At 36.8% G+C, this 22,469-nt stretch overlaps 1 protein-coding gene across 7 annotated transcripts in view; it reads right to left on the minus strand.

Annotated features, from left to right (window-relative positions):
- CBLB (Cbl proto-oncogene B) overlaps window positions 1–22,469 on the minus strand; it is a 115,575-nt gene that overhangs the window by 57,900 nt on the left and 35,206 nt on the right. For all 7 annotated transcript variants that reach the window (XM_015877642.2, XM_015877622.2, XM_015877632.2 and 4 more), the window contains exon 4: window positions 900–1,046. In XM_015877642.2, coding sequence (XP_015733128.1) covers window positions 900–1,046 — 147 coding nt within the window. The remainder of the gene's footprint in view (window positions 1–899; window positions 1,047–22,469) is intronic.

Consider the following 22,469-nt stretch of genomic DNA (forward strand, 5'->3'; position numbering starts at 1 on the left):
CTGAAGTCACCACACCACACTGAAATGAAACCTAAAAGCTGGAAGTTAACAGCAGCTGCATTTAGATTAGCAAAAGAAAAAAAAAAAAAAAAAGGAAATGAAACTGTTGTAAGTTCACACAGTCAAATTACTTCACAAATGTGCCAACCCACAAGATATCACACTTGACCATAAAGCAGCACCACTGCACTATAAAGCATTTCTCTACATGAGAAAGAGATCAAGCTGTGAATCTTCTATTCACCTACATCTTAAATTCTCACTTATCTACAAGTATCACTCAGCATTCATTTTATGACACGCTCTTAGAACACTAAATTTCTCCAAAAACTTCTTTTGATAAAACCTTCCACCATATCTCCAGTTACTGAACCCTTTCCTGTGATAGTACTTGGGTAAAAGAAAACATTAGCCATCAGCAACTGTAAGTAGTACAAAGAAAATAGTAAGGAATAAAACAAATTATTTCATTTACTTAATATTGCTCTAGTTAGAAAGTTAAAGATGGGATATGAAAATGTATTGTCCATGAGGTCAATATTAGGCTCCCAGTTCAGACTTATCAAATGTAAAATATATATAATACAAAGTATCACGACTCCCAACATTTCTCACAAAAACAGTTTCTCTTCACCCTAGAATGAAGCCAATAAACTTTACGTAAATTAATCCAATTTATGACCAATTGTAAGTGCCCTTGGAAAAACTGCCCACACATTTTTATTAACCTTTTGAGTGAATTACAGCATTGCAACAAAGCTGCTAATAATAAATTAAGCAATTTCACCTAATTTAAAGAGCTGGAGGAGAAAATACTTCGATCCACTATTTGAGTTTGTGAAAATACCATTCCTTAGCATTAAAAACAGTTAATAATCCTGCAAAGCGTTAGTACTTACTTGTCTCCAAAGAACTTCCTCCAGAAATCTGCAGCATCTGCTTTGGTGATACGGAAGTTATCACCCTGGAATTGGCCATTCGGAAAAATAGCTTTGATTTCTGCTAGCATGTGGCTGAAGATGAGGGACAGCTTAGTTAAGTTTCTCCTGTGGATGCAATAGAAAAAAGAAAGAAAAAAGTGATTTTTAAACTTGAATAGATCATTCAGAATTGCATCTATCTTGTATATTTGTGTGATAATCACCACCTGACAAAACAGAAATATGGTACTTCCTACTCAAAGCACATCAAACAAGTACAAAGTAGTAGTATGTGTTTCCATGCACTTCTGAGTACATACTTATCATCGGTCTCCCTGAATATGAAATCAAAACCAAACGAAAAACCCCATAAAATTTATTTTTGTATGTGACATCGAAACTATTTTAGATCAGGTTTCCAAAAATAGAAGTATGGCACAGGACTAGGTTTACTCTTCTTTCCTATGACAACTGCATTCTTTTTATTCTACCCAGCTCTTTCATACTGGAGCCACTTCCTATTTTTCTCTTACATGCCTCCTCTTCAGTTAAAAGTTTGCTTTCAATTTACGCTGTCACATTAGGTACAAAATCAAACTTCTTTTTTTGGCTACCAGTCCGATTCCATAAGATGTCCAGACTTTATGTCAGTTCAGGAAAAAAAAACATGTAGGCTTTTGCACAGAAAACTCATTTAGTATAGTGAAAATAACACTGCTTCCCTAAATGTAGATCATCCATCACTACAGAAAAAACTGGGAGATGGTGGGAGAGACGAGAAATTAAAATAGTGAAGCAATCTTTAGAAGACTTTCCTTCTGGAGATTTCTTTGTCCATGCTGGCAGTAGAAAAGAGAGATTTTCCCATTTGACATATTGAATAGAAAAGACCCAGGAGACTGCCCAGTTTCTAATGAAGAATTAGTGTTCTTACATATCTTTAACACAGAAATGTTCTCTGTCAATCCCACTGATCTTTCACAATCTCCAGTGCTACTTCACAAAACTTCCAACATTTTAATGGAAATCATAATAAAATTATGTTTACCAGTCATGTAATTAATAAAAAAATACAAAACTGCTTACACAGAATATTTTAAATAAATTTAAAATTATTCTCAAGTCCCTAGTCATAGTAAAAAAAAGCAAGATTAATGCGATAGATTTTTACACATGCATAACAAACAGCTTCCAAATTACAAATAACAGTTTTTCATTCTCAAAATAGTAGAACTGACTCGCCATGGCCATCCTAAAAGAACCTTCATTTTAGCACTGAAGTAATAATTACTTCAGCCAAATTTTTGTGCAACTTTAATAATAGAGAATCCCATGGAAACTATATTGCACATTTTCCTACCGGTTTTGCTATGGGGGAAACATAGGATGAAAAAAGCTATTTTGAAAATATAAACAAATAACAAATAAAAAAAAACATAATAAGGCCTGAATCTAGTGAGCAGGGAGACCAAATCCATCAAAACGATTGTAGGATTGATTCTTTTGGTCCCTTAATTCCTCCAGTATAATCAGATGTCTGTAATTACGATGCCCAACTGTTCCTTATTTTCTGGATTTGTTTCTTGCTATCCCCCTTCCTGTCTCCTTTGTACTTTAATTGCACGCACATGTTCTTTATTATTTTATTCCTCAGAACTCAATCCTGATGCACAGAAAAAGCAACAGCTATTTATATGTGGCTTCATCAGCCTGACTTAGACTCAAGATTAGGCAAGAATCCTCCTATACTTAGGATGAATGAGAACATCATTCAGCGCAAGTTACAACAGAGCTCTCCCTTGGCTGGCACACAATATATATGTCTACATTGTCTACAGTTTCAATTTACTGTGCTGCAGGGGCTCTTTTCAGGTATGAATTTGCCTAGTGAACTAATAGAAAGCTTGTTGGATTTGTGAGGCTTCAGCAAACTAAAGGATGAAGTCATGCAAGGCTCCACCTGGGGCAACCTCCCTGCACTGTCAACAGAAGGCACTTGCCTGGAGGGCAGCATGCGGCTGTACACACATGCACTGTCTGATAGGCATAGCTGCACAGTATGTGACCAAACCAACCATTAACAGGAGCTTGCCAGCAAACCTCCAGAACAGTCATGGCAGGACTGTATCTGAATTACAAACTCTGGCTTGAACAAGGCTAGTCATGATGTGTATAAGCACACTTCTGTTTCAAGTCATGTAGATGAAGAAGAGTTGAGAGAAAACTGTCTTTGGTCAATGTTCACATAAATGAGAAAAAAATGGTTTAGCATCAAAGTCAGATATCTTTCTGATTGCAAAACTGAAACATGATACAATCTAGAATCTTATTTGTGCCTGAACATATACCACAGCATGTATAAATAGCAAATTCTCAATCATTTGTATATATATGGTAACTGTTTCTTCCTTAATTGTGGTTCTTGCTGTACCAGATGATGATCTCAAGTTCCTCTCATATCAAATAAAGATAAATTATCTTGCTTTAACTTTCCACTTACATATTTTTCTTCCAAACTGTAAAGCACATACTGAATCCTTTTTGCTTAGATGAGTTTACTTGACACCAGAGTCCAGTTACTTACGGAACATACAAAGCTCAGTGACTTCAGAAATGCTTTTCAAGGTGCAGAGATGAAGCCAACAGGACAAGCCACCAATTTTCTCTACCTGTGCACTTTTCCCTCCCGACCACAATTATCTGCTCAGGCACAGGTACTTATGCTATTCTGTGAAGGGCTTTCCCAGGCTTCACAAGATGCATTTATACAACTAACCCCTCAGATGCCTCTGAAACTCTGTTCTCTGTGTTAGGATAATTCCTTTTTCTTTCCTCATATAAAGACGGATCCGTATCAAAACTTTTCCAGCTTATTTCCCATGAATAAGTGTAAGATGAGGTATTCAAACTCTAATTATACAAAAACTAACAACTAAACCCATCCATTCTGTCATGTTGCTAAATAATCCTAAAGAAAAGGCAAAGTGGTCAATTTTAGCCACCTATTCTGAGTCTCAATGACAACACAAAACTAAGGAAACTAATCCTGCTCAACTCAGGTTAGTGCCTCTGACCTTAATGCTGAAGTGTTTGCTCATCACAGCGTGGAATGTTACAATGACAGAGTGCAGTGTAAACATAAACTTGTACTGGCAGTCTGGTGGCACAGAAAAGTTGGCAGAATCAAGCTCTGGAGTGACCCTTCCACACAACAAATTCTAGCAGGGGAGAGACAATAGATCATAGTGGAGCAACACTACAACTGAAAAACTAAAGTTATCCAATTAATAGGGAAATAATTGTTTTAATGCCTGAGAAGCTGCCATCAGGGTTTACAGTTATACTACACTTCCAATGGCAACCTGGAGCAAGTTAGAGGTGTGCTTTCTTTCCTCAGCTGTTTTGTGCTGCATTCAGACTACAAACATCTCCTTTATTTATGTATGGAGAATGGATTTCATGCTGATGAGAACAACCTTATTTGTCAGAAATTAGAATCAAATAACTCTGCGTTGTTTTAGAAAATTAAGCTGAGATGCTCATTCTTCACAATTTAATTTTCTACTGTGGTAAGATTTAAGAATATTTTAACAGTAAGTTACAGTAGATCAACTGCATTTTATGAAACAGATATTGTTGGTCTCTTCCACATTATCTGCAACACATTCAACACCTGTTATTGGATGATTTATTATTTAACAGGAGTTTTCACATACCCAGCTATAAACAATATGAAAATAAGTCTCAGTAATGGAAATACCAAAACTTCCTGGCCATAACCAGAGCAGCAGCTAGCAGTAGAAGGTCTGAAGCAGTCCGAAGCAGTCCTGTCCTCCTGTTGCTATAAAACAGGAAAGCGAGGCATGACCAGCATGCAATAATACAGATAAGTTTTGTATTTCCCAACTTCCTAACTAGTGTATGAAAGCTAATTTTCCTTTTGGAAGGCAATACGGTCTAGCAAACAGAACTGGACAGGGAATTAGGCAGCGTCATTTCCTTTCTGCCACTAGCCTTATCAATGAGGTGGGGTGAACACCTGTGTCCTGCATTTACTGCCTGCATATGAGGAGGAATGGAAGAAAATACCCTGAGAGCTCCAAGCAAACACAGTTGAAAGAATCAGCATACAAATAAACACACAAAGCAAAGCACACACCTGGACCCTACTGTAATTACTGGAATTCACAGACTATAATCAAAACATAGTAATTTTAACAACCTCTAGCTAGATCTCACCCCCAAAGTTGAAAATGCATAAACCTGCTTAAATATTGTTCTACTTCCACACTCGCAAATCACTTTGTCCCATGAAAGTGATTATTGTTGTTTTGCAACTACATACATTTCTAGGCAAATAGAAACATGATATATTAAACTTTTCAGATACGTTATTTCAAAAATTAGATTATCACCAGGTTTCCTTCTTCATTTCACTTAACTTCTAATATCTCTCCCCCCAAATACATACTCTGTTTTCTATACAGCTATCTGCTATAACAAACAATACATCAACTTTCCAAGTTCATAATATATTTTCAGTTGCAGTCACAGAAAAAAACAGTCTTTTTTAGAGCTAGGAACAGACCTGTTCGGCAAACTATTTTCCAGATAGATCTGACACAGAAATGGACTAGCCTATTAATAAAGAAAATTCCTCCACAATTCTTACTTAGGATACAAGGACAAAGAAAGCTCTGTTAGCTGGCAAAAGTGCAAGTCATAATTGCTCATGAATGAAGATAAAAGAAAGCTTGAAAAGCCTTCAAAAGGTGAATGTTGATTTTAACTTTTAGAATCCAATCCCCTTCAAAATATTAAAGCTTCAAAATTCAAAGCATATGTATAGAGCTCATTTCACCTAATTAGTTATATTTAAAACAGATTTCTGATCCATATGCTCAAGTTGTAGTAAAATACAGGGATCATACAAAATACACGATACTAATTAGAACTAAAGGACAGAATATAGTCTCGTGATTCAGGTACAGAAGAGGGAAGTTAAGACCTAGCTCTTCCACTCTGCTCCCTGAGATTTTTTCATTTACATTTTATGTTTCAGCCTTCCAAAATAGTTCCTATTTGTACTTTTCTTTCACAAGGAAAATCATAGCTGCCCACAAATACTTCTGAAGGGTCATGCTACTTTCATCTTGTAATGCCACTTTTTAAAGTGCACTCAGCATAACATTCAGCATACTGGTATGCAATAAATCGTGCAGAAATTATCTTTACCGTTAACAACAAGACAGAAAAAAAAAAAAAAAAGTATCGATTAATAGATTTTTCAGAATTTGGACAAAATAAACCATCCTATTTTGACTTGCATTACTGTTACTCTGATGGGGACATCATCATTTTGCTGCTACCTGAAAATCTCTTTTAAGATACTCGTGAATTCTTTTATTTAGATGTAAAATGTAAAGATTACATGGGATAGAGTTTGTTACATAAAAAAGAATCAGACAAATATATTTATGATATGCCAACAGCTTTTTTAAGCTGTCATTCATCAATCTTAAGAGTGTTAATAAGCTGCTTCCAAATAACAAATTTTGTTTTCTAGCTTGACCAATTAAGTTACAAATTTTCAGAACCAATGGCATTATTCCATTTGCACCTGAAGTTTCTTTATGTCAGTGTTTTTTGTTGGGATTTTGGTTGTTTTTTTTTTTTTACTGGACTGAAAAGATTTACTAGCAAACTACACACATATGTTGCTGCAACAGAATGATTCACAGCGGGTTGGTTTTCTCATGGTCTAAAATATATGTTATTTACCAGAATGGAAGTCCAAGTGAGAGTAATAATATTGCTAAATTACACACTGAAATATAATAATCAGTCTTCAAACCACAACTCAAGTAATTCCTAGAATTAAAAGTTATTGAGTTCCTATCAAAGTTATAATAAAAATTCCCATTTCCTCTGATGCACTTTAATCAAATCCACTTGAAGTCATTCATCAAAAAGAATTTAAACATTACTTAGTGCTGAAATACAGCTTGTGTGCAATATTCAGCTGTCGCATACCCAAGAAGTGCGACATTAATGCATACTGCATGGAAATAAATAAAATACAAATGTACAGAAACTATTGGACAATGATCACTGTGATAATTTACTAGGAGAATTTAAAGTGATTTTCATTCTAAAAGCAATAAGTTTCCATCTCTGGCCAAAGCAGCAAACAATACATATCTGCACTTTTCACTTTCATATATAACCTGAACCAACAAGAAGCCCAACTATTTGCACATCAGGACCATCCTTAAACCATTTATAACCACATACATTGCTGCCAGGTTACGTTAGGAACTTCATCTCAACAGAATAGCAAGGAAAAAAAAAAAAATCAAATACTTGCTTTCGAATTCTTGCTTGGCATAGTTTCACAATATTATACCTACTTAAAGTCCATGAAGATCAGATCAGTAGATGTGACAGGACAATTGGGAACTGTCTATTTGGCACCAATTAGAAATACAGGATAGACATTCAGGAAAAGTCTAACAGATTTCCCCTCTATAACAAGGTAGGCGATTTCACACTAATTAGAGAAAACATATATACTTAATAGAACTGACTGGAGTATTTCCATCAGTAATTTGCACTGGGTAGAAGTAGGTGTTAACTACTACAGAGCTAGACAGACAATTGTATATATTTAATGAAAATTGAGGCAAAATGTAACTTCAGGAAAAACTGGTATCAAATGTCAAAACAAAAATTCTCTATAGATATTTAAAAAAAATGGATTTTCTATCTCTTGCACTCCATATCTCTATAAGAAGGTAGGCAAAGGGCAAAATGAACAACTTCCCTGTGAAAAACATATTGTATTCTGACCTAAAGCAGTGAAGAAATTCATACTCTGATCTTAATGACTGTAACGACTACATTTCTAAACAAGGATCATCCCACACTGCTTTCAGACGGTGGCATTTTTGTATGTGGGCACTTCAATATGAGTCACACTCAAAGATTTTGAAGAAAACTATCTAGCCATGGCCTGAGAGGGAAAGTCGTTGCATGAATAAATAACTGGGCTATAAAAACTGGAAGCACAGGATAAGCATTAAGGGTCCGTGTTTGAAATGGAGGGAAGTGCTGCTGAGTTACAGAGATCAGCTCTGTTCAGCGTGAGAGAAGTGAGCAGTGAAGTGACAAAGTTGGCCGATTGCACACAGCTATTGAAAGGCTCTAAGGCTGACAGCTAACTTCTAACAGCTGTGGACTGAACAACAATAACAAAAAAAAAATCAGATGAAGTTCAATATATGCGAAGGCAAAACAACATAGCGTAAAATAATCTGGACATGAAGAAAAAATGGCAGGCCCCGACCTGACCATAAGCAAGCAGAAGTGAGACTATGGAGTATATCCACAATAATACTGATACATTGCTTATAAGCAATGAAAAAGCAAACTGAACTATTGATTATTAGAAAAGGAACACAGAACAAAACAGCAAACTTGACTGGTACCATATCAGATCATGGACAATTCTTATCAAACCAGACACATAAAAGCTAGAAGAGACAACAGGTATTATTAAGGGATTCAAATTTAGAAGGATCTCAGTATGCTGCAACTCTTCAGCCTGGACAAGTAACCGTGCAGGAAATATGACAGAGGCTACAAATTGCAAATGGCATAAGGAAGATGGATAGGGACTGACAGTAACTAGAACAGTAAATGAAGCTGATGTGGTGCAAGCTCAAAGAAACCCACAGGAATTATTGCCGAAGGATACCACGGAGGCTAATTTAAATAGGCTTGTGAGGAAATGAGCAAAAAACCAGTACAAACAGTTTCATAAGAGGTTTCTGGAGTAACTAAGCACAGCAGCTCAGGAAATCTCCCGAGCTAGAAGTGGCCAGATGCTAGGAGACTATGGGAGGAATGTAGCATATTACAGTGTTTACCCTATTTACCCTCCTTTAGGCGTCCACTTACAGTAGATATAGAAATTAAGAATGGCCATAGTGATTCGAATTAAGGCAATGCCTAGTATGGTACTTTATGTCCTTGACATCACTTCCTTCATTTCTCATACAATCAGATTACACAAAACTGTTGTGCCTGATAACTTGAATTAATATCAGATGTCCTGGCCAACAGAAGCAAATAAACAACCTTTCATATCTGCAGAATTAGTAAGTTGCCTAAAATGCAGACTGTATCATGAGTGTGGCTGCATGCTCCACTAAGAGAGCGGCCTGGCAGAGTTCAGCATAAGGTAACAGCATGCAGCACTGCAGAGCAGCATTAGGCAGAGATTCAGATATGTACAAGAGGCAGAGCATTACATTGAGCTTTAAAGTGACAGATGCAACAAAAACCTAGCTATCATGGAGGAAGCGAGGACTGTTAAAAGAGCTGATAGCTAAGTTCAACCACAGACGTCTTCAAAGATAACTAAAATGGTAAGAACCAAGTACAATGAAGATCCTAAAATTAGATGAAGAAGCTCACAGATGGCAATAGTCCAAACAGCATGAAAGAAGGTTACCTACAAGGGCTGCTCTCGAAGTGGTGCCCCTACTTTATTATGTTGGCCCACTACATCAGAGGCAGATGTTGGTAGCATGGCAGTAGAAGCTTAACCTTCCCATCAATGTCCTGGTCCATTGTCTTGCCACATAACAGATGGCAGCAGAGCGAGTCTGACAAAATGGCATCTGACGTGGAACTGCACATGAAGCAGAAGTGTGTCATGTGTCACTGAATTCCTCCATGAAGAAAACGTGGCACCCATTGACATTCATCAACATTTGTTGAATGTTTATGGAGACCAAACAATGGGTGAGAGCACAATGAGGCAGTGAGTGGTGCTTTTTAGCAGGGGTGACAGTGGGTCACCTCCACTGAAGGAGACTTTTACAAGCACAGCACGCAGGCTTTTGTTCACCACTGGCAAAAATGCAGAGCTAGTAGAGGTGACTGTGTTGAAAAATAGTGCTTTGTAGCTGAGAGTTTATTCTATCAAATAGTATTGCACTCTTTGCATCTGATACAGTTTCCTTGAAACAGGAGGTGTTAGTTCCAGAGCAACCAACACACATCACAACTGCAGTGGAAACACCAATATTCTGATTGACAATGTGAAAACTTCTACATTTTACCCATGCATAAATCTTACTACATTGCTATTGAAAAAAACACAGAGAAATTATGATCACAACTGGAAATAAGATATACTAAAATTCTTTCCACTTAAAATACTTCATAAAGGCATCAAAGCTCTACTAGTCACACCCGATTTTTACTCCCCTGAGACTAAACACTTATGCAAGTAGCAAAGTAAACTTCATTGCTAGGCAAAACCACATAAGTAAACACTTTCTGTGATTACGGACTCTTGGAAACATCATCCAGCGTCCCAAAAGAAATTGGCTTGAAACCGTAACAGAAAACTAAAGACAATAGTATTTTTCCATTAAGCAGCCTAGCATTCCAGTTCTTGTTAGCATGGCTAGTAAAAACAAAGAAAACAGCAGACGCATAATTCACATCTCAAGCTGAAATGGAAATAATAATAATAATAAACCCCTAGATACTAAGAAATCCAGCTGTAAGTTTCTAAACAATCTTTTTTCACGAATCATCTTAAATCACTGCACTGCATATTCTGGCAAATTCTTGACACCTGAAAATATATATACTAAGATTATAAGAAACTGTATATACACTGCCTTTAGTTTGCGGACCCAGCATTTCAATTCTTCTCATTATTTGAACACCGTAGTTAAATAAAAAATAAATCCTGTAAAAGAAGGTCATAAAACAAGCTTATTTTATAGAAACACTGGGGTAAAAAATTTCACAGTCAACAACACGTTCCCACTTCTGTTCCTCAGATCTTGAGATTGGAAAGGAACCTTAATCTCCAAGGTGTATCATGTGTTTAATTGCCTCATTATACTACAAATAATACGGGACTGTCTAAATTGGAAGTGAGAGCAAACGCAATTCAAATATAAAAGTTTCTTTCATCTTCAGAACAGTAAGACCACTGCCTAATGTGGCAGATGGCCTCCTGCGGTCTGGCAAGGTTAGAAATATCTGTGACAGAGCTCCAATTGGTGTGGCACATTTGGAGCTAGAAACCACTCTCACACAAGTAGTTTTCATCAGTTGCGACATCTAATATGAACCGACAGAAGTACTGTGACAGTTATAAGTCATAACGGAATAACAAGTACAATCAGTATCTGATCTTAAACAAAGTACAACATTTCTATCTGCTAAAGAGGCTGAAAAACCATGCTATGAAAACAGTTAATTATAGAATCCTTAGAGTTGGAAGGACCCTTAAAGATCATCGAGTCCATCTCCCCTGCAATGAACAGGGAAATATCACAGCTGCCAAAAAATAACAGGTATTCACTAAAGAAGTTTGTGCAGTTAACTTTAACATCTAAATCCTCATCACCAAAAAGACAGTGTTCTGGAGAGAATGTTTGTCCCTGCGTAGCCTGTCCTGTCACTGGCCAGCTTTGAAAATTAAAAGTTCTTCCCAGAAAAACAGTCAGGTCCTGTATACCAGTTTCCGCCTGAAATCCCACAGTACTTCTTCATTCCTCCTACTCCCTAGCGGCTGAAAACAAATTCTTCCTACGGCTCCCAGAGAGGAGGGAGGAAAGAAGGTGACAGCTAGACACGAAAGGGAGAACCGGGGAGGCAAGGGCCAAATACTTTTCCAGGAGTTTCTAGGCTCCCACCCACCAAGCCACATTCCACAGCTCCACATGGGATAAGCTCTTCTTTAAGATAGAAGATAAAACAGTATCTGACATAGCGTTCTCTTAACAAAATGCTCATCCGCGGACATCTGAAACAAAACATGAAACACTCAGTGTGTTGCACTTACGCTCCTTCATACTAAGCTAAATCCTGCCAAATCACAGTAAAGATTTGGGAAGGGAAAGAACCGTGTTTCATGTTAATATCTTGAACATACAAAATCCCCAAATACTTCTCTAAAGGGCCAGAGGATTAAAAGGACTTGCTGGTATGTCATAGTGACTCACTGCTTAAATCCAGAATATTAGAAGATTAGCTAACCAGATGATACCTTTATTGCACCACCAGTGATGGTATTTAAATGGAAAGGTAAAAAAATGAGAGAAGTATAAAATTGTAAAAATGGAAACTGTACATTTTGATTTTTCCTTAGGAACCTTATAGTTCACTTTCTTCTAAGTCTACTCACCTCAGTTTCACATGATTCACAATAGGCTCACTTGCTAGTTACAGAAGAAGCATGATTAACAACACAGAGTAAGTTTCGATGTCAACTGTAAAGTAACACCTCAGTATATTCAAAAACTATCCCAGCCAAAACTTACGAGCGTGTAAAGAAAAACTGTATATGTGATTTTGCTATTTCTTTGTTCTTCTACAGCTGTGCTGTCAAGACCTTAAGTAATAACAGCAAAAAACCCACACTGTTAACAGCAAGCACAAGCTATTGATCAACAGTATCCTAAACCAGCTGTACATAACCCCATTGTAGAATATGAGGTTATTTATTTCCTAAAGCAAGCCCTTAGCATATCTTAGGAACAATGTAAATAGTTTTGAATGTAAACCATGTCAAGCAGCAGTTCCAATTTACAATATTTATTCAAAGAATCACAACTGTGGAAATGAAAACACGTCTTCCAAGTATTTAGTTCCAAATAGTCTACTCCAGCTTCACTTAAATACCTTTAATAACACATTTAAGCAAAACTCTACTGAAGCAACATTAGCTCCCTTTACAGCAATGCTAAACAAATCTATAAAGTAAATTCTCAACTCACTTAAATAGCAATTTGGAGTACGGACAAAGTGATAACGAACATGTTCAAGAGACAGATTATTTTTCCCACTCAGGAAAGTACAGTCCCCAGTTATAAAGTTCAATCAGTCAAAACAGAGAACATTAACATTGCAGAAGGTCTCTCTGGAAGAGAGGTCACACTCGGAGCATGCAGTGGGAGGTCACAGACATCTTGCTGCAGGACTGGGATTCGAGTACATATTGTGAGGCTACAGCTTTCCACACTTGCACCTGTGCAAATTAGGCACAACCTAAAACATTACCCTTTCCAACTTCATACATCTGCAAGCAAGTGCACAGGTGCAGCTTTCCAGTGAGTCAGAGCTCATGTTTTAATGCAATGACCACAGACCATCAGCTCTTCCTCATGCAGACCACAGTCAATCCTCTACAATGGACATTCACATACTTATAAGGGTTATTTTTAACATCATCATGGCTTATGGGGCACAGGGCTGGAAGCATTCAATAAAAACATCCAACCCATTTGTAGATGGGAAACTTAAACCCACTTATCAGGCTATACCGAAATAATTTCATAGTCAACCCATGGAGCTCAATGGATTCTGTTATAAACAAGTCTAGGATGAAAACAAAGTTCATCCCAATGTAAATCTGGTCCTACACTCAGGTGAGCTAAATTTCAACTACCTTGACATGCTTATTTGGGAACATTTATGAAGCAAGGCCCACTGAGGAACTCACAAGTGACAACAAAGAAATAAAATTAAATAAAAAAAAATCCCTTCTAAATTTCTTTTGTTCTTTTCTTTTTTCCCCAGGTATGAGGAATGTTATTAAAGACAATTTCTTTTGTTTTAAAAATTAAGAAAAACATATTTATGCTTTGATTCAAGAATTATCAGCACTCTATTTACATAAAACTCTTATTAGATGCTTCAATACTCCTGATAAATACTGCCTTGCAGTCCCTACAGAACTGCAAATACTTCCACTTAGGATTAAAAAAAACAAATCTAACTCTGCTTCCCCTTCAACTTCACACATTATAACACAAGCAACCTAATGATCTCTTGTTCTAAAAACAAAAATCATGAAAACAGAAATCCCCTTCTTATGAATGGCTACAGTCTGCAGCACTTAATGCTACTTACTGAAATCTTACTCCAGTGTGTAATGCTTAAAAATACAGACTGATAATATGGAGGATGCAACAAGTATTTATCCGGAGTTTATCTTTTCTGACAAGTAATAAACCCTTAACCTAATTACTAATCCTTAAATACTGACTCTTTACACAATTAGATTCTGTTGTAATTAACTGACAGAATAACAAGGTCTCGCTAAACAGTGAAATAGAAGCTAAAAACAAGTAGGAGGATTTTGATTCTAAATAGATGTCTCCATACAAATGCCTGGTCCAGGTGTAGTACTGATAAACAGACAACAAAAACCAACTCCATAGATTCAGTGAATTCTTGCAAAGTAACCCATGAAGGGCAGCTAGATAAAGGCCTGAATGGTCTGGGTTTCAAATCAGTCTGTCATCCTTTCCAGCCACTAAAACATACCTGCCCAATTTAAGCAGCTGTCATCCAATACTTAACTGTTCATAGGTGTTTCTTGGGCTAAGTTCTCACCACAAGCTGAAGCATTTGTTTGCTCTGGGGGTACTGCCCCTTCTGCACTATTATTCTCCCTCTATAGACTGTAGCTTGGCAAGAAATCTGTTCAACACGAATGGCCATGATGTTGGATATCCTTCATTAAACAAAAGGAGATGATCTTTTATTATCTGATTCATATCAATCTGTTCATACATCAGGAATACATGAAATATATGATGTGATTTACCCACAACCTGATCTCATAAAAGCAACACTTGTCACATTTGTACATTATATAAAAAAAACTTTAAAAACATTTTTAGCTTTAGATGCTCTTCTGAACTCACTACATTCAATGCTGCCTTTCAGTATTTCCTTCAGCATACTTGAATTCATTTTAGCATGTACTCAGTTAACTTGAAATGCATTTTTCAGCTGTAATTATGAGTGAATTAAGTTCCAGCTACCAATAAACCAGTTATTTTCTGTAGGCTTTTTAATATCAAAGAGTGCTGGTATATATTATATATCTAACTGGCAGTTCTATAAAAAACAATTTGGCTGAAAAAGACATCAGTAGATCTCTTCATTTACAACACCATAAAAAAAAATAAAAAAAAATAAAAAAAAAATTAAACAGGGCAATTCGTTGCTCAGTCTCTAGAGCCCAAACATTTTGAGTGTTGCCCTCACCTCCACGCTTCCTTTCATGCTATCAGCTGCAATTTAGACTCCTTTGCTTTATGAATTGTTAAAGACACCAGTAGCACATTTATAAACCTAGAGTAAGATGACACTTTTTAACTGTTCCAGAATGAAAAGTCCTCCCTTATATATCAGTAATTTTTCTGCTCTGTGCTACCGAAGTACTTCAATTGAACGGCAGAATTAAGCAGCTGGTTCTATCACTTCCAGAGGCTACAAACAAGAACACAATCTGGACACCACTCTGCCTCCTGGGAGAAGAGCCAGCTTCATGCAAGTCCTCAAGTTTGCATGAAGAACCTTTGGCTCCTTCTTTCACCAAAGTCTATTATGCCAATAACAAGAGGGTTAGCGAGTCTCTGTGGTACATCATGTCCCAGCAGATTACAAGAATTTTCATTTAAACATGACGTTAAAATGAACTGTGTGAACAAAACTTCTTCTGTATCTTACAATACATGATGAAAGTTGGGATCTTACAAGGGGAAGAAGGTAACAGATACATTTCTAACAAGTGTCCAACAGCCCTGGTCATGCAGACTCTATTATGAAGACAAGCAGCCAGAACACGATTACCACATCCTATGCACACTGACACCTGTTCTAAGGTATCTTGGCATAACTCTTGCCCCAGCCAATTACTCTCCTGATAAGCAACATCCGAGTACGCTACCAGTGAGTTTCTGTAAAGGACTCGTCAAAGCAGGCCATTTGGACCAGACCTCCCTGGCCCTGAGAGATAGGCATGTTCTTTTGCATATACATACTATTTTCCCTGAAGATCACACAATGCGTGCTGGCCTATTTTATTCACGAATGCTAAAAATGGCCATTAATAGAAATTACATCTAGAACTGGTAGTGAGGGAAATGTGCCTAAGCACAGAATTTAAGAAGATACTTAAAACTTTCTGGACAGCAGTGAACCTCAGAATATGTGTACGTTATTAATTAAAAAGGAAGCTTAAAGACATCCAAACTAAGCTATTAAAAGTTACTGATTGTTCAACATGAAGTTCAATAACAATGGTTTCCATTGAAGAAAACTTAACTTGTGAATATCAGCAACTGAAGGCAAGAAAGATTAAGGGAAGAAGAACTTGTGATTTAAATAGAGAAAGAATTTGGCACATAACTTTTTTTAATAAAAATATATCAGGAATTTTACAGCATAAAAACATGAATATTCACTTTCAAATGCACAAAGCCATTTTGGCATGATGAAAACACCGCGTTATCACACAATGTAACTATGACACAAATGTACAAAGCTATAAATACAATTACATCTGTAGTCCTTATCTAATGTAATCAGATGTTATGCATAAGAATATCAAAACCAGAAGGAAAAATATAAGGTTTCAATAAAGGCTGGGACATTCTAGGATTTATATAGCATTACATCTTGCTCTAAATCAAGACAGATTGGTTCTTATCTTGAAAAGGGAAAAATCTCAAGTTTCATGAAGTCCACTTGAACTTCCAAGAATCCCATTGTTTTTACAGGAAAAGTGGTATATATAATCAAATACAAAACCATGAGAAATTGTAAATATGAATTTCTCCCTTACCCATATTTTAATTTTTTCTTTTTAAATTGTAAAATTTTGACCTACATTAATGAAGCTTTCTTACATCATTAACATCAGATTTAGACATGACTATATCACCACCAGATCAGTTGAAAGGAGTTGAAAAAACATGAATGAATTGTTTTGTTCTGCAATATTTGGTAGGTCACTCCAAAAGCAATGCCTCCTGCTTGTTTCTAAGGAAACTTGACCAAAAGATACAAAGAGCACAAAACCACTATTGGATGTTTTGATAAATTCTCAGCTATTTTTCAACATGGGTATCACTGTAAGCTATGTATATTCACCAGCAATGAAAAAGTGCCCTCACACCATGCTCATCAAAACATGCACCCAGAACATGGCTTGTCTTTCACACTGCTATGGTGAAACATGTCACTCACTGCCTCACTGTGCTCACATCCAGTGTTTGGCCTATAGAAATATTCAGAAAGCATCAATGAATTTCCATGGCTGCCTTGCACGGAAGAATTGTGTGCCCCAGTGGCGCAGTGGTAGGAATGCTACGTTGCAACACTGGAGGCCTGGGTTCAAATCCCCCTGTGGCACAAGTAGTAGAAGTGCCGCTCTGCTACACAGGGGCTCAAATCCCGGGGGCTGGACTCGATGATCTCTAAGGTCCCTTCCAACCCGCACGAGACTATGAATTCAATTCCAGACCTTTGCTTCACATGCACTTCCAAGTCAAACACCATTGTATCAGACAGTCACCCTGCTGCCATCTGTTGCATGGCAACAAAAAGCAAGAGAATATTAGTGGGAAGGTTCAGCCTCTACTACCATACCACCAGTATCTGCCTCTGGTATTGTATGTCAACATAAGAAAATCGGACACCTTACTTTTGCAACAGCCCTTGTAATACATAGTCAGTGCAGACTGCCTGCATTTAAAAGCACTTCTTTTTTCCATATGCGACTTTTCTTTCAAATTCCTGTATTTGGGATAGTTTGTTTGGTTTTTTTTCCCCTCTCAATTTAAGATCACTGGAGTGCACAGAACAAACAACAGAAGTTGTTTGAAATGTACGTAATTTTTTTTATTTTTAACTTTTAGGGGAAAAATCTGATTGCATTTTCTTACAGCTAAATCAGACATCTAATGCGTCATCGCTTTGCATCCAGTTCACACAAGACAGTGCCAAATCAAAGTGGCAAACGAAAATAGCTGGCAGAAATCACTCAGGCCATATGTCAACATCTACTTGAAATAATTGAGAAGAAATGCTTGTAAATGCTAATTAGTCAGTCCTAATGATGTAAAACAGTCTGTATACACATTATGTGTCGAAAGAAGTATTGTGCTTAAATGTTTATAGAGAATTAGCAAGACACAGAGAGCAAATATCTTTCTATACCTATCTTAATGAAAAAAGGGCATTTCTCTGCCTCTTGCAGTAGGTTTCAATCTTGACCTACAATTCAGCTTTTCAGCTATGAAGTATATTGGTCAACAACGTACCATATTTTTTTCCTTTTTGATCTTTAGTACATATACCAGAGGCAAGGTGGGAAAGAACAAGGCTGGAATCAGTCAGTAGAGAATTCTAAAGTAAGCCACGGCAGTGGCATTTGTCCTCCTGTTCTTCATACCATGGCATGTTCCAAAAAATTTTGGATTTCAGTCTAACAGCTTATTTCTCACACAAACTCCTGCTTCAAGAGTTGGAGATGCAGCAGAGCAATATGAGAATTAATAAAAAGAGAATTGAAAAGAGAAGCTGAGATGCAGGAAATAATTTTCTTCCTCATGTCTTAAAAAACAAACAAACAAACAAAAAAAACCAACAAAAAAACAACTCTTCAGGCTTGCAAACTAACCTAAACAAGCCCTTTCATTCTTGAAATTCTGAAATACAGAACAGCATTATCCTATCTCTTCTGTAGGCCAGCAAAGGGAATCTGCTAGTTCTTAATCACTTGGCAATGCAACATCTGAGAATACCAAATACAGAACAATCTGAGAAGAAATACTTCAGAGAGAATGCTAATGACCACAAAGAAAGCAAGTGCCATCAGCTGGAGGAAATTCTCATATGTTTATGAATTGCTGGTATCTGTTTAAAAGACGTAACTCATTATGTCTCCTGAAATTGAAGCTATAAGATAAATACGTTTTCAAGTAGCGCACAACAATATTATAACAGTTCAATTAGTTCCACAATAACGTACCTTTCAAATAAAAAGAAAGCTATTGGGAGAACTGTAATGCTAAATATTTCCCATTGCTGCCTACAAAAGTGAACATCCTTCAAAAACCCAGCTACTTAGAACACAACCCATAAAACTTTTGGGGTGGGGAAGAAGCCAAGAGCCAGCACAAATCATTGTCCCAAACATTGCTGATTTACAAGTATCACTCACAGTAGAGCTAGTCTTTCACAAACGACATCTATTGCTCATTAAGTCTGGGAATCAAAATTACAAACAAAGTACTCTATTAGACAATATCTGGGCTTTCTGAACTGACAATATACTAAATAATCAAATTTTAACACTGAAATTATATACACATCACTCAAGGAACTTAGATCCTTCCCCACTTAATTCCCTAAACCTCTTCAAATTCCTTAATAAGCTGAACCAATCTTCACAGCTTTATCTATCAATACAGACTAAACTTTTAACTTCTGGGTTTGTATATTTAAAATGTGTTTTAAATATTTTTATTTTCCCACTCAACTCAAGTTGTGGACATTTATTTTATAGAGAACAATCTGTTTGGCATATGCAAAGTTTTCTTTAAATGTAACATTACTAAGCTGAAGTCCAAAATGGGAAGAGAGCCCAGGCATGGCTTAGTGGCTTGGCTTGAGTTCAGACAAAGTAGTAAAGAAATCTGAAGGCAAGAAAACATACCTATTTAAGTCAGGACTATCACCAAATGCAGCTTTGTAGTGCTTTTGCTCTACACTTCTATGTTCTCTACAGGTGCAGTAAAAATAAGGCCAAGACCGCCAAGTGTACTGTTATGAAATTGAGATGCAAATAACAGAACACACAATATCCAGGCAACCAAGCTTTCTACAGTGGCATTAGTAAAAAACAACAAGCCTATTTTATCTATTATGGCCGTGCTGCCATTCAGCAAGACCTGGACAGGCTGGATAGCTGGGCAGTAAGAATCCGGAAGAGGTTTAACAAAAGCAAGTGTAGAGTCTTGCATCTAGGGAGGAATAACTGCATGCACCTGTACAGACTGGGGGATGACCTGCTGGAGAGGAGCTCTGCTGAGAGGGACCTACATGTCCTGGTGGACAACAGGTTGACCATGAGCCAGCAGTGTGTTCTCATGGCCAAAAAGGCCAATGGCATACTGGGGTGCATTAAAAAGAGCATGTCCAGCAGGTCGAGGGAGGTGATCTTCACCCTCTATTCTGTCTTGCTAAAGCCTCATCTGGAGTACTGTGTCCAGTTCTAGGCTCCACAGTACAAAAAAAGACAGGGATCTCTTGGAAAGAGTTCAACGGAGGGCCACAAAGATGCTGAAGGGCCTGGAGCATCTCCCCTATGAAGAGTGAACTGTGTCTGTTTAGCCTTGGAAAAAGACAACTGAGAGGGGATTTGATCCAGGTCTATAAATATCTGAGGTGTGGGGGCAAAGTGGCGAGGCCGGGCTCTTTTCAGCAGTGTGTGGAGACAGGACAAGGGAAAACGGCCAGAAACTGGAGCATAGGAAGTTCCACACAAATGTGCACAAGAACTTCTTTACAGTGCAGGTGACGGAGCACTGGAACAGGCTGCCCAGGGTGGCTGTGGAGCCTCCTTCTCTGGAGATATTCAAGACCCACCTGGACACCTACCTGTACAACCTGGTGTAGGGAACCTGCTTTGGCAGGGGCGTTGGACTCGCTGATCTCTGGAGGTCCCTTCCAACCCCTGCAATTATGTGATTCTGTGATCTATGCACAGTTGCTCCTGATTGGGAGAGGTAACACATGAACGGACAAATGTTTTCTCATTCAACTACACTTATCATGGATTATTTATATTAAAAAAGTTCAACCGAAATATTATAGAGCTCCCCTTCTGCCACTTTACTGAAATGTAAATTATCAGAATCAGAGCAAGTTAACTAAAAGCCATATAAGTTATGTACTTTTGTGTTTTATTGTTGTTTTGCTTTTTTTCTTTTTCTAACCACTCTGCTATGCAGCTTGACAGTCATTGAGTAAAGTGAAAGAGGAAAGAATGGAAATAATTTATGTGACAAATGAAGGATTGTATTTTGCAACCAAGAAATAATTGATGATGGAATTAGGTTTACAGAACACTCAGCCCACAGCATGAGTTAGGATTACACAATCTGACAGAAAGGGCTTGGTAAACACAGAAGGAAATAATTGAAACCAGGAAGGGCACCAAGAAAAGTTACATATAAAAATATATACTTACCCGTTTAGATGTTTTGTTCAAACAAGTTTTTAAGACATACTCACTAAATCATTATTTTGCTTATTATTCAGATATACAACCAACATACAACTAATATTTTCTATTTTAATAGTTGTTAGCAGTACAACAATGCACTTTGGAAAGTAAAAGTTTCCTCAGTCTTTCTTTCTCTGTGCATGAATTACTATTGTATTAATTCTTTGTTTTCTAGTAGTACACATAATTGCCTAAGTTTGTTATTTTGCTCTAATGCAGTGGTCAAGGCTGACAAATACAGTCAAATAATAAAAAACTCTCAACACAAGAATGAGCACCACTTGGTTTTGCATTTGAAACTGATTAGTTACGACTGTGAAACTGTAGACAGCATGTAATTAGAAAGTGTACAATATATATTATATCACAAACAAAAAAATATATACATATATTTTGTAATATCCCTTCATAGCCTTAAGAATAATAACTTGCTAGGAAAAACCATTCTACCATATCTAAGGCTGAGGAGTTTCTAGGAAAAGTTTTACAGCAATGTGGTTACTCAAAAGTTGCATTACATTAGAGACCGTACCACTGACTACAATTTACATTGTTGACCTAGTGTTGCCTACATATTATTGTAAATATCATATCAGAAGTGATCTTCCAAATAACATGGCTGCTTCTCATCCAAGTATAACAGTTCTGAACCGGAACTTCTAAGCTTTATTGAATTGTAGCTAAACAGTAAAGCACATTCTTCTTATCGTTAAGTACAAATACGCATTTGCAAATACTTTATTTGTCTTAATTAGGTTTTTAGAATTATTAAGCCATTATGAAATCCTAGCAAAGTACTAGCTCTACAAAAATAGTTCCTGTTAACACTGATTAAATGATTAAAACTAATTTAACATTTCTAGGTATTTTCTGTAGGCAAAATATCCTACTCTGAAGGTCTCTGCTCTCATTTCAGCAAAATTAGATGAGAAATTAAATTTGAAAGATTGTACAGAGTATATAATTCCACAGTCTACTTCTAATTAAATGCAAAATAATTAATCCCAGTTAGGGTAATTATTTCACTTCTGTGACTAAATAAAGCTACCAAAGGAATGGTGTTACAACTTAAGGATTTAAGCTGCTGTAACAATAACTGCCAAATATTATCAAGTACCAGAATTTCACTCTTTCTGCTGAGGTGGAACATAACATTGCTCGTGGCTCATACATATTCATGAATACACTAAATTTGACTCAGAAAATGAGTATTTCCTACTTTAAACAAGAAATTAAACGTTAGGAAAGAATGATTTCAGGAGAAAGGGACCACTAAAGATGCTTTGTAAAGCTTGTAATTAAAACACATTTTTTTCACTTCCAAACGATATACAAGCATGATTCTGAAGGAAGACAGATCAACTGTAAAAATCAGTTTTCATCTGTACAATCATTTCCTGTAGCAATATTTTGAGTATTAGGAAATT

The sequence above is a fragment of the Coturnix japonica genome, chromosome 1 (assembly GCF_001577835.2).
Source record: "Coturnix japonica isolate 7356 chromosome 1, Coturnix japonica 2.1, whole genome shotgun sequence".
In the NCBI taxonomy this organism is placed as follows: Eukaryota; Metazoa; Chordata; class Aves; order Galliformes; family Phasianidae; genus Coturnix; species Coturnix japonica.